This window comes from Pseudorasbora parva, chromosome 10 (assembly GCF_024679245.1).
Source record: "Pseudorasbora parva isolate DD20220531a chromosome 10, ASM2467924v1, whole genome shotgun sequence".
NCBI classification, from domain to species: domain Eukaryota; kingdom Metazoa; phylum Chordata; class Actinopteri; order Cypriniformes; family Gobionidae; genus Pseudorasbora; species Pseudorasbora parva.
Genome location: NC_090181.1, coordinates 14,283,349 through 14,296,351, shown reverse-complemented (window position 1 = coordinate 14,296,351; position 13,003 = coordinate 14,283,349). Strand labels below are relative to the sequence as shown.

Sequence of the window (13,003 nt, the reverse complement as noted above, 5' to 3'; positions counted from 1 at the left end):
TAGGCTACAACATAATGTGAAAATAACACATTTATACCATCTGCCATTATTTTATACAATTAACGATCTATGTACATTATGTTACTAAGCGTGGTTATTTATTTATTTAGTGATATTACTTATTTATGGTCTTAGCGTAATTAGTTTATACGTTTGTAATGCATGGGACATGTAATTCTTGCAAGTTTCTTTGTGTGTTTACTGTATTGAATTGGGAATTCAAATTAATAATTTTTGTGAGGCTGAAGATGAATTTCCACCTGCGTGGACAATAAAGAGTTGTAATCTAAACTACACTTAGTTTAAATAAAATACACAGCCATTACAAAGTATACTCTGTAATTCCTTATTGTTTTACCTCAGGTGGCATGGTCAAAACCAAGAATATGTGTACTCCGTTTTGCTGGGTTTTTTTTTTTATTACTTTAGCGTTTTTAACATTTTATCAACCTATTATGTCAAGTTTTTTCATGCATTTTAAAGACGTGGGACGTCAAACAAGACATCAAAACACGTGACATCACCGCATAACGCAAATAGTACACGCATGCGCAGTCACCACGTTATGGCGCATGCGTTTTAAAGATATGCGATACGTAATATACGTGACGTATATTCGTGACGTCAGCGCGCTACAGTCTGCAGCGAGGGGTATCTCAGAAAATGGGCAAAAAGGTGGGATGTGGGCGGTGCTTAGGTGCAATGTGATCATTTTAACTTCTCAAATTAATTCCTATTAAAAGTTAAGCTTCCAAAGGCATAAACTGAAAACGCGCCAGACTGAACTACTGAACTACTGCCGCGAGCGTGGACGCGTTTACCTCAGCTCTCATCATGAGAGCTCTTACACACTAAAAAACGTTGGGTTATTTTTTGTACCCAACCGTTGGGTTACACATAGGGGGTCAATATGTTGGGTTATTTTGCAAAATGTTGGGTTATTTTAACATCGTTAAAGTAATAATCCGGCCGTTGGGTTAAATACGGTTTCCCCAGTGACGGTTCAAATTTTAACCGTCCAGTACTGCCAACAGAAGACGCTGCTGCAGCCTGATTATGAAATGAAAGGTAAGACATGCCATTTTTTTATGAATACAACTCTTATAACATTATGTATTGTGTACTGAAACGTTGAATATAGTCGAAAACTGAATTTTATTTAAAAAAAATCCCTTTAATGCTCTCTGGAAAAATGAGATAGATTGGAAATAAACCATAGCTATCCCAGTTAGCTCGCTAGCAGTAATAAAGTAAAAACATTATTCTAGCGTACCTATTTAGAAACTTAATACGGTGATACAGAAAGTAAGTAACTAATGCCTAGTCTGAAATCACTATCTAAAGCCGCGCGGAGCATTATCAGCTCGGCCCGTGCAGCGCGAGCTCAGACCCGGTCACACGACACCACAGCAGCGCTGCATGATATCCAGGGGGAAGCGTTTGAATTCGCCGAATATCCAACTGTATAACTTACTACTCTAAATATCTGTTGTGAGATGAATGAGTGCAGATATTCACAACAGCATTGACGCAGAAAACTGAAATATTGTGCTAACAATTTTAACGTTAGTTCACAACAGTTAGAATGTTTTCCAACCCACAAATTACCTAGTTTTACCGTAGTAAGTTAACACAAACTGCAACTATGATAATTTGGCAGAAATGTGGTAGGCCCATATTCATAATGAATGTTGTCATATGAATATATATTATGCATGTTACTATTAAACGTATTACAGGAGTAGCTAAATCATACAACCATAGTACGTTTTCTTATGAAGCTATGACAGTTTTTGCCTTTATTTTAAATATGTTGTACTAAATGTGTTATATACCTGTGTTTTAGACCAATGGATTCATTTGTGAAGCAAAGACTAGAACAGTTGAACCTCTGCCATTTAATTAAAGGTGAGTACGATATTGAAACAAGTTGTACACAATTATTTTTTAAAGACTAGTTTACTTTTCTGGTTATTTTTTCCCCCTGCTTCATTCTAATGCAGAGGAAGGATTGGATCTCAGTGGTTCTCGACTCTAGTCCTGGAGTATCACCAATAGTACACAAGTTCGATGTCTTCCTTATCTGACGCACATTTCCGGGTTTGGAGTCTCTACTAACAAGTTGGTAAGTTGAATAACATTAGATAGGCCAATGTGCAGTGCAGGGTCTACTACAGAACCAGGTTATTTGGGAAACAACCAGTTTATTATTATTTTTTCAGCTGTCTTTTCTCATTTTCATACAATATGTTTTAATTTCAATAAGTTGTTTTGGTTGTGTCTAAGTGCATATGAAATCAGGTCCACACATTTGGTATAGGTGAAAACTGTTTTTTTCTCTTTTTATGTTAACTTGTCTTTCAAAGATGATCATGGAGAAATTGCCTTTAAAACCCTTCCTGCCATCCTCCCATCATCGCCATACCTCACAAATGGACAACATGGTGTGTCCAACATATGCTGAAATGAAGAGAAGCTTAATTACATTCACCAATCAGCCTGTAAGTAAAAGCAACACTATCAAATTAGCTTTGATAAAGTGCACTGCTCATATGCATCCATTTATTATTTGCTTTAGTGATTTTGCTTGTTAATAGATTATCCAATAGTTTACCCAAAAAATATCCCATTATGAACTCACCCTCAAGTCATCCTTGGTGTATATGACATTCTTCTTTCAGACGAACACAATCAGTTATTAATAAATGTCCTGACTAATCCAAGCATTATAATGGTCAAAATTTGAAGCCCAAAAAAAGTGCATCGATCCATTATGAAAGTAATCCATAAGGCTCCATGAGGTTAATAAGGGCCTTCTGAGGTGAATCGATGGGTTTTTGTAGAAAAATATCCATATTTAAAACTTTATAGACTAAAATAACAAATTTTCGACAGACAGCCTTCCTTATTCAACTTACAAAGAAACTGTAACGCCTCTCGCAAATCAAAACGGTTACGCTACGTCCAACTTAATCGTCTCGACATTTACGTTTTTTTACGCTACGTCCGACGTTATTCTCACAGCAGTTACGCTTTTTTCAGAAGTTGAATACTTAATGCGGTCCATTGGAAGCTAGATATTTTACTTTATAACGTGTTAAATATGGATATTTTTCTTACACAATCCCATCAATTCACTTCAATGGGTTCTTATTAATCTCCGGAGCCGTGTGAAGCACTTTTATAATGGATGGATGCCTTTTTGGGCTTCAAATTATGGGCTTCCATTATAAAGCTTTGAAGAGCCAGGATATTTATTAATATAACTCAGATTGTATTGGTCTGAAAGAAGAATGTCATACACACCTAGGCTGGCTTGAGGGTGAGTAAATCATGGAATCATTTTCATTTTTGGGTAAACTATCTCATGAATTACCCTCGTGTCGTTGTAAGACTTTCGTTGTTCTTTGAAACACAAATGTTAAAGAAATCTGCAAGGTTTCTGTCCCTCCATTGACGACCTACGCAACTACCACTTTAAGACCCAGGACAGACAGCTTTAAAGTAATCCATGGGATTCAAGTGGTCTAACCTCAGTTTTATGAAGCGACACGAGTGCTTTTTGCAACAACAACACAAAAAAAAAAACATAACACAACAACATTTGCTCTCTTTTCAACACAACACGCATGCGTCTAGGGGCTCTCGTGAACATGTGTTGAGATTAATGTTTTGTAAATAAAGTGGTAAATTATGGTTAAGGGATAGAATATACGCTTGTCACTTCATAAAACTGAGGTTGAATTACTGGAGTCACATGGATTACTTTAATGTCTTTACTGCCTTTCTAGGCCTTTCTGTGTTCCGAAGATGAACCAAAGTCTTACGGTTTGAAACAGCATGAGGATTAGTATGTTGATTGGTGAAAAATGAACAGCAGATGTAATGACTAATTAGTGACAATTTCTTTTATTCAGTACAACACTGCTTCATTGCAACTTTGACGTAATTTAACACTGCTGATGTTGTCACAGTGCAAGCAAACTGAACTTTTTTTATTCTTTTAAGGTTGGAACTAACATGGTGCATTAGCTGAACAGTGAGACAAGCCAGGATCCACATGACGATGCTTGGGGACAAAGAGACCTCGCTGATTTTTTTCATTTTCACTGTGGAGGCAGTTGAACAGAAGACCTTATTTCAAGCACTGGCTGTATGTTTCAGATTTTTTATTTATTTATGACATGAACTATCCAAAGACCTCTGCCCCATTTGGGAGATTTTGTAGCATGCAAACTTGAATATATATTTTGCTGCCTCATTAAAAACTTTGATTATCATAATTTGTATTTGTTTTGCTACATATGTTTACAACACATCAAGGCATACAGTGTACAAGTTGTTTATTTCTGGAAGACTTTAATATTATGAATTTGTGTATTCTGTCCATATTTGTATAGGTTTTTAATTTAATATTTGTTGTGTTCATTTTTAATTTTTGTTTTGTATATACACCTTTTATGTATGTTTACCTTATGTACATTTTTGTGTATTATGTGTGCTGTGTATTTTGAATTTAATATTTACACATTTATGTACATTTACAATAAATATTTACTCCCCAATATTTAGTTTGACATTTACAATATATATTTTAAAGCACATTTATTGTTTTATACAAATAAAAATCTGTATTTGAAAACAATGGGTATTTTATTTATTAAAATAATGGCATGAATAAAAATAAAAATTTAACTCAACTGTTGGGTTACTTTTAACCCAACTGTTTTTTAACCCAATGCATTGGGTTAAAATAACCCAACGTTGGGTAGGTGCTATATCAACCCACAGTTGGGTTACGTGTTGGGTTATTTTTAACCCAACATTTTTAAGTGAGTACCTCAGCTCATTCACAATGAATGTAATCTAACTCCGGCTGCGTTTGTGACACTCACTCAGCGGCTAAATCACATTATATTGAACAGACACGTTCAGTTTTTAATTGTAGTGTCTGTTCTCTAACTGAACTGATTTTATGAAGATGAACGCGGTGGTGAGAAAGTGATCAGTGATTCAGTAGTGCTGGCTTTGGGAGTGGCCTCACAGGGCAGCGAAGCAATTGTTGTCTTTCATCCCCATGAGACAAAAATACATTTTCTTTCTTTTCTCATTATAGTCTAGAAAGCACCAAATTCAAAAATAATTTCACATTTCTATTACATTAATGACCCAGTTTAAATACAGATTAATCTTCCCAGCGCTGAAGTACCCCTGGGGCACATTGAGATTCTGCTCCCTTCTGCAGCATGTCCCTAGTGGCCAGTCGATGAATTGCAATTGACATTACTTCCGTATTGGCTTCAAGAGAGATAGCGGGAGGTTGCTGCTTGGTTTTTATTCACAATTTGCTTGTTGTTTCCCAACTTTTTTGAAATCGGGTTTGTAAAAGTAACCTTTAAATCATGCTAAACTTCTGGTTCACTGCCCATATACAGTGCCACTCTCTGTATTGGTGTGTGTATATGATGGGCTGCAATTATGCCATTTCCTGCCTTCATGTTACTTGTGACAAATTCACCCACCATATTTCATTACTGTTGACATTTCAAATACCGTTGGCAATGCTCTTTGTCTGGCATGGCTTGTCCAGCATCAGGTCTCTGTTATGTGGGGTGTTGGGGAAAACAGTTTTAGGGTCACCCTCTGCTGCCATTAATTAAACACACAGCTGCAAGATGACTGACAGACTGACAGCACTGCCAGCATGCGCCTTCCAACCTTTGTATATCTGAATGTGTTATGTAACTAAATAGAGGTGACCATTACAATATTCTCTATGTTCAGCCAAAACATTAAGAACACATGGGTATTTTCTTTATGTCTAAGGGTTTGAATTTTCAAAGGCTTATTACTGTATGTAGAACTATTGTAGATTGTATTGTATAACCTTGTCCCAGCCAGATTTTGAATCTTAGACTAGAAAAGTCCACATTAAAAATATGAATTGTTACATAATTAAAAACTATGATCTAAACAAATATATAAATAATCATACATCATTTTAATATGTATTGTTTTAAAATGATACATACATTGTCACAGATGTTTTATCATTTCAACCACAAAATAATTTTTTTGCCACTAATAATGTGTTATGGAAAAAAAAACGTTAATGTACTCATCACATTAGTGTCAGTGAAGAGCCTATTTGTTTGTATATATTAACTTTGTATCAAAATTGAGGCAAATATAGTTTTTTATTAGTAATTTCCATTGAAAGTTAAAAAAAAATACAAATTGCAATATGCAACATAAATAAATATGCGATTATTAGGCTACTATCAATGCTTTTCTTTTTTTCAGTTTAATGCATACAAATATGTAATGCAATTAAAGGGATAGTTCACCCAAAAATGAAAATTATCCCTTGATTTTCTCACCCTCAAGACATCCTAGGTGTATATGACATTCTTCTTTCATACAACGTTATATTAAAAAATTTCCTGGTTCTTCAAAGCATTATAAAAATGGTAGCGCAAAATTTGAAGCCTAAAAAAGCCAGCAGAAGCAGGATATTTTAATTTATAAAGTTTTTAATATGAATATTTGTCTTACACAAACCCATCAATTCACTACGGAAGATTCATTTTCGGTTTTGGGTGAGCAGCATCAGTTTTTTTCTGTCATTCTTTGGCTGCATTATATTATATGCTCACACACTTATTCATGCACATTTAAACCAGTCAAGCATGAAAAGACAATTCTTAAAGAAGTAGTTCACAGAAAAATGAAAATGAGCTCATATGATTTACTCACCCTCAAGTTGTATATGACATTCTTCTTTCATACAAAGTTATATTTAAAAAGTCCTGGCTGATCCAAGCTTTATAATGGCAGTGAATTGTTGGGTTCCATAAAGTCCATAAAAGTGCATCTATCCATCATATAACTGCTCCACACCGCTTTCAGATGAATGTCATACATTGACTAATGTTCATTTTTGGGTGAACTCAAATAAAGTCTTAAATAAGTGTAAAGAGTTGTGAGAACTGGGAGGCGTGTGAAATGTGCAGCAGCGGCACGTCTTAAACTGACAGGAGTAACTAATTCTCTGTCATTTATGTTACTTGACTAAAGAACTTTAATAAGGATTAATCTATATTTAATTAATAATTTATGCAGTGCAGACTCTGTTTGAGCCTAATAAATGTACAGTAAAACAAAATAAGCTAATGATAGCTTTCAATTGTAATGCTGAATGGCTAATAATAATTAATTTTTAAAATTAAAATAAATTGAGACATCAATAGCTGTATGCAATAGCCTCAGTGCCCATAGAAACACCTATGTGTTTTTATGGGCAAACTCTGAATTTGAGAGTATTTAAATTTTCATCAGTTGACTGAGCACCATATAGAGGAAATGTAAAACAGGCTACTTATTTTAGCTTCCAAACGTCTTGGAAATGTCAGTAGATGGTCAGGAGCCACATGAAATCATTCTAACGTGTGGAAGGTAATACATCATTTCAGGCCTGTATGCTCTCATAACTGCAATGCATTCAGTTGAATGTTTTTTTTGGGGGGAAAGGGGGGGGCAGTTTACAAATTGATGCAATTTTGAAATTACTACAATTGCAGTACTGTGATATTGCAGTTACAGTACCATTAAATAGCCTACAAAAATGGCAAAAATGATTTAGTGGAAAGATTAAATTTTGAGGACAAAATTTGTTCCTGCACAGGTTGAGAGCATGTGATGAGTGATTTGAAAACTCACAATACTCAACTCCTTCTAATTTATTAACAGACAAAGATCATTATAAAAAAGGCTTTTCAACTCTCTGGTGGACAAAAAAAAAGACATGCAAATTGGAAAATACAATACAAACTTCTGACCCAGAACTCTAATTCTAACCGGTGTTTACTGAATAAAATAAAATAAAACAAAGTACTAATGTGTGCTACATTAGAGGAACACACCTACTTTTGGGGAGTTGAGCTTATTCACGTATCCCCCAGAGTTAGATAAGTCCATAACTCTGTCTGACGCGCACACACTAGCCTAGTTTAGCACAAAGACTGGAGGTAAACGTCTTAGTGAGTACACGATGTAACTATACACATCAAAACATGTAAATAGGAAAATGTTGGTGTTATTTTGTGACTTATTGAGCAGTGGGCTAGATGGAGCCGTTTACCTTCAGTCTTTGTGCTAAGATGAGAATCCTTAAACGGATGGTTCATTAAAAAAAAATCTGTCATCATTTACTAATCCTCAAGTTGTTCTAAACATATTAATTTCTTTCAAAAGATATTTTGAAAAATGTAGGTAACTGAAACCACTGACTTGTATTTTTTCTCTTATTTTTTTCATTGCCTACTATGGAAGTCAGTGGTGTTTATCAACTGTTTGTTTAGAAATATTCTTCAAAATATATTTTGTGTTCAGCAGAAGAAAAAAAATCATACAGGGTTGGAACAATTTGAGGGTGAGAAAAGGATGACAGGCTTTTTGTTATTTTATTTATTTATTTATTAGGCCTAATTAATTAATTTATGTATATATTTTTAGGGCGAACTATTCATTTAAAGTTTTTTTCAACCATTCCTTTGATTGGCTGGAACAAGAAAGTAGACTGTGTTTGGATCTTTCAAAAATTGTAATTCTAGTTTGAAGTCAATCGGATTAAAAGTTCACTAAGGAGTGGAGAAAATTAATGACCTTTTGAATAAAATGACGTTGGTGTGAGGAGCTGATGATACCCAAATGCCAGTGACTAGCAGAGAGACAGTCAGCATTTGATCTGCAAGAAGGTCAAATGAAAAGCAAAACAGCTAAGGGGCATGAAATCATCCGTCCATGTGATTTTTATCAGTTTCCAGCCTTCTTCCAGCTGTAGCAGGTCTGGATGCTAGAGTGGAGCGGCGTATAGCAGCGTGTGTTTTATTGCCTTTTACGCACCCTGTAAATCATTGACATTTTGTTTTCACTCGTTAGCCTTCTCCACGGTAGAAATGAGATTACTTAGGGCTGGCACTGGACCAGCTCAGGGATATTTGACAATCAGGGATGTTGTTATGAAATATGTCTTGTTAACATCTGCGCTTGAGTTACTGAAGCCTATAACTTTGCTAGCTACTTATCTAACTAAATGTGCAACACAAACAAGCCTTCTTTCACTGCAAAATATCTGTATTTTTATATTTATGTAAATATCCTAAAAAAGGTAAAAAATTTTGACAAGTAAAATTGTGTTGGATATTAAGACTTATTATTAAGTTTATTTCTTACTTCATTGTTATTTTTTGTAAGCATAAACTTTACTACGTTGGCAAAATGATACATTCTTATTATCGTACATGATTTTGCTTTTATGGGGAAATAAGACAGAAAAACATACTGATTACAAATTAATTTTCCACATCTTTGCAATAAAATTAAATAAAATATTTATCAGTGTAAGTTCAATATTTATTAAGTATTATTACCGAATAATCAGTTAAGATAGCAGGTGGCTTTTAATGTTGTTTTAGCCCAATGTCCTTTACAATGTTGTGCTCTTTCATGTGCATTCTTGTTTAAAATGTGATTTACCTAAAGGTCAAATTCATGCACACTTTAAAAAGAATGAATCTTTACTGAACTTTTAACCAACCCCATGTATGAACACTGTCTTTTAGGAAAAAGCAATATGTTATGTCTGGGTGATCACACACTAAAAAAATGTTGGGGGTCACAACTGGGAGGCTGATTCTCCATATCCTGAAGTTCATCTTCACATGCTGGGGGTCCACAATGATGGACAACCATGAATAAAACTACCAACAAACTACCTTTCATTCACAGCATTAGCCAATATGTCAGTATATTTATTTAAATACCTTTTCCAATTTTTAGGCAGAAATATTATATATGAATCTTGGGATTGGGAATCCCCAGCAGTAAGGAGAAAATGGACAGCGACCAATTTGCTCTCTGCTTCCATTTGGACATCCTTCGGAAAACAGCAGACAGCTACGCTGTGCTACTCAGTTACTTGTGAAACATCAACTACGTTGTTTTGCCAAGTATCCATGGCTAAATAATAACTGGCATACTCTTTGGAGTGTTACGTTAAACCTCTGACAAGCGAATGAACGAAAGCCAAAAGAAATGGAAAACGTCTTTCCTAAGAAAGCACTTCATCACGAATATGGTAGCAGGCTACTGCCTTATTCCCTTTAGTCCAGGAGCAGATGCACAAATATTGATGGTACTTTTGGAGAAAAAAAATGATAATAGTCACATCCTTGAGAACTGGATATAGAAAGGCTTTAAATCTGCAAACTTCAGTTTCCTTAATAATAATGATGAGTGAGAGAAAGGGTATTTCTGCATCAGCTATCATTGGCTGTCAATATTCCTCTGTTATATGACATTTACTTTGCACTGCACTGCAAAGTAGTTATCAAAATATTAACTAAAGAATACAAGTGAGTTATAAGACATTGTTTGGGTCTAAAAGTCACCATACACTAGTTATAAGTGATGCTATCTGTTTTGAGTGATGTTTAAGTTCTGATAGCCAAATTGGAAGAAAGAAAATGGTGTACTGCATGTAAGTTTCATTCATTCAGGTACCAAAATAAGGTGGAAGAAGAAACAGATGAGGCCTACATCCTATCCCTTACACCCCCACTCCAGTGCTGATGACCTCTAACCTTGTCTGAAAAGACTGGTGTGGGAAAAGCAGCACGCACTTGAACACAGCACAGGCCCAGATTCCAAACAGGTGGCAGTCTCTCTGCTTAGCAACATTTGTTTTGGGGCTCTTTTGATGAGGTTATATGAAATAACAACAGGAGGGAACTGTTCCCCACCAGGTAACCAGGGGCAGTATATGGTGGGAATGTAACCTACTATATTAGACTGGTGTGGCCATGCACTGAGTGGAGTGAAACCACACGGCTGGTTAACCATTATGATCTTATGAGGTGAAAGAAGTGAAATCCACAGCCGTGCAGTCGTTTGTTGTCATGAAGACATCGCCCTCTTTTGGCCAAAAGCTGTAAACAATTGATCAAAAATTCAATGCAGCATTTGAACAATGTTGGAGAACTGTAAAGGACATTTCTACGGATTTGTGGAAAAGCACTCCAAAGTCATCTATTTATGTACAAACTCCTTGCTAATAATATTGCACATTTTACTCCAAATTATGTAATGTCTTGCAGCTTTATTTATATATTTTTCTTAATACAATTTTCCAAAATCATTTTAGCTTAATTACATTCTTAAAACATACCAAAACAGACATTAATTACATTAGTATATTATTTATACTTTAATTTACTACAATTCAATCAAAATATAGAAATTATATACAAACTTCACAATACTGTGTTTAGAGGAACAATCCATAATAACAAACAGAACAATTGATAGACAAAAAAAGTATTTATGTTGCAGACTTTTTAGATAAGATCTTTATGCCATGCTGGGCCATTCACTAAAAGATTTCCAATAGAAAGGAAGAGGAATATCCACATCCGTTTTTTTGTTTGAAACCCGTACGTATGGCTCTGTATATGACGGCAATGATTTCATAAATGTAAGATAGCTCTTAAATAGGCTATCGATATGGGATTCTAACACCATGAGAAGATCATTCAGAATTGAGTTGAGCTTCTCCATGGATATTTCATTGTACAGCTCCTGGACTTTACTTTTGGCAAAGTCTCTGAGCTCAGACAAACCTCTTTTAGCTTCTCGCATCCATTCACGAATCTTCTGAGTAACTTGTAAGTTCCCTGCCTCGTTGTAAATCTGATTGATGTGTGAGGAAATTTCTTCCAGTTTTTCAGTCCTGATAGAGTTCAGGAACTCTTCTGCCCTCTGGATGTAAACCCTGACTGAGTTTGACAGGTCCTGGATCACCTTTTCCAATTTGAGGTTTTCCCATCCTTCTATCGCCTGCATAATCTGATCCTTTGCTGATTTCATGGCAGACCTTAGATCTTTCAAAATGTTCTTACCACTAATAACCTTAGTTGTACCAGGAAGAGTAAATTCTACTTTGTTGATGTAACCTGAAAGGGATTCAGCAATGGCTTCCATGAGACTAAAAAACCTTGTAGTAGCTCTATCAGTTGCCTTTGCAATGGACTGCCTGATCCTATTGTACAACTCTTGCCCGGTAAGCTTCTTCTCCAGACCTGGCAGGTGGAATTTTGTGTCCTTCAAGAACTTCATAGCAGCATCCAAGAGAACCCGCATATTTGACTCATACTTCTGAAGGAATTCATTGGCGCTGCTGGAGAACCTTCTGCTCAACTCTTGAGAATCAATCTGAGGAAATTTCTCCATTGTTTTTCTCCACATATTTTTACCATGTTGTCTGAGCTGCTCAATTGAGGTCTGCAGAGCATCAATCATGCGCGGTATCTCCTGGTAAGCTCTGTCGATACTATTGGAGAGTGCGTTCTTCAACTTTAGGGCAGCACGGTTCAGATCCATGCCAAGGTGATCAATGTGGTACTGGTTGATAAACTTGTGAAAAGCTGCTATGATAGATGGAAGTCTGTCTTTAATGCCAGTAATCATGTCTGAGAGTCCATTGAAATGATAGCCAACCTGAACACTCAGCTTTTCAGAATTCTTCAAAGTCACCTTGAAACTCATCAGGTCTGTGTCCTTGCCAGGGGTTGACTGGAAAATAATTTTTGTTAGAATAGATTTTGTTAAAATATTTTAAAAAGTTGTGTAAATTGCTGACAAAAGATTATCACTCTCTTACCAAATATCTGCTGAACAGTTTTGCATAAAACTGAGATGGTGACCTCCTCGTGAACTGGAACCCGATGAAGCCAGCTGCGGGTGAGGATATCGAGGACGTGATTCCATTGTTGTGCGATGCATAACGAAAGCTCATGTCAGCAAAGGTCTGGCTTGCAACGTCAATGCCCAGTGTATGACGTGAAGGACTGTGATGTAAAAACACATTCACAGTAACATTATATTGCAATTTTGCAATGGGTAAAGCACAACAAAGCCTATGTAAAACCCAAATTCAAGCAATTAC

The 13,003-nt window shown here is 35.7% G+C and overlaps 1 protein-coding gene and 1 long non-coding RNA gene across 3 annotated transcripts in view; one reads left to right on the top strand and one right to left on the bottom strand.

Annotated features, from left to right (window-relative positions):
- Window positions 1–1,469: 1,469 nt before the first annotated feature.
- Window positions 1,470–4,327, top strand: LOC137090589 (uncharacterized). Its single transcript, XR_010907909.1, has 4 exons — window positions 1,470–1,908; window positions 2,004–2,125; window positions 2,367–2,501; window positions 4,009–4,327. It is a non-coding gene; the product is annotated as an uncharacterized lncRNA (long non-coding RNA).
- Window positions 4,328–11,138: 6,811 nt separating this feature from the next.
- The window catches only part of apoba (apolipoprotein Ba), a 28,348-nt gene continuing 26,483 nt past the window's right edge, over window positions 11,139–13,003 (bottom strand). For both annotated transcript variants that reach the window (XM_067455231.1, XM_067455232.1), the window contains exons 28-29: window positions 12,719–12,905; window positions 11,139–12,630 (exon numbers count right to left, since the gene is read on the bottom strand). In XM_067455231.1, coding sequence (XP_067311332.1) covers window positions 11,410–12,630; window positions 12,719–12,905 — 1,408 coding nt within the window. In that variant the 3' untranslated portion in view covers window positions 11,139–11,409. The remainder of the gene's footprint in view (window positions 12,631–12,718; window positions 12,906–13,003) is intronic.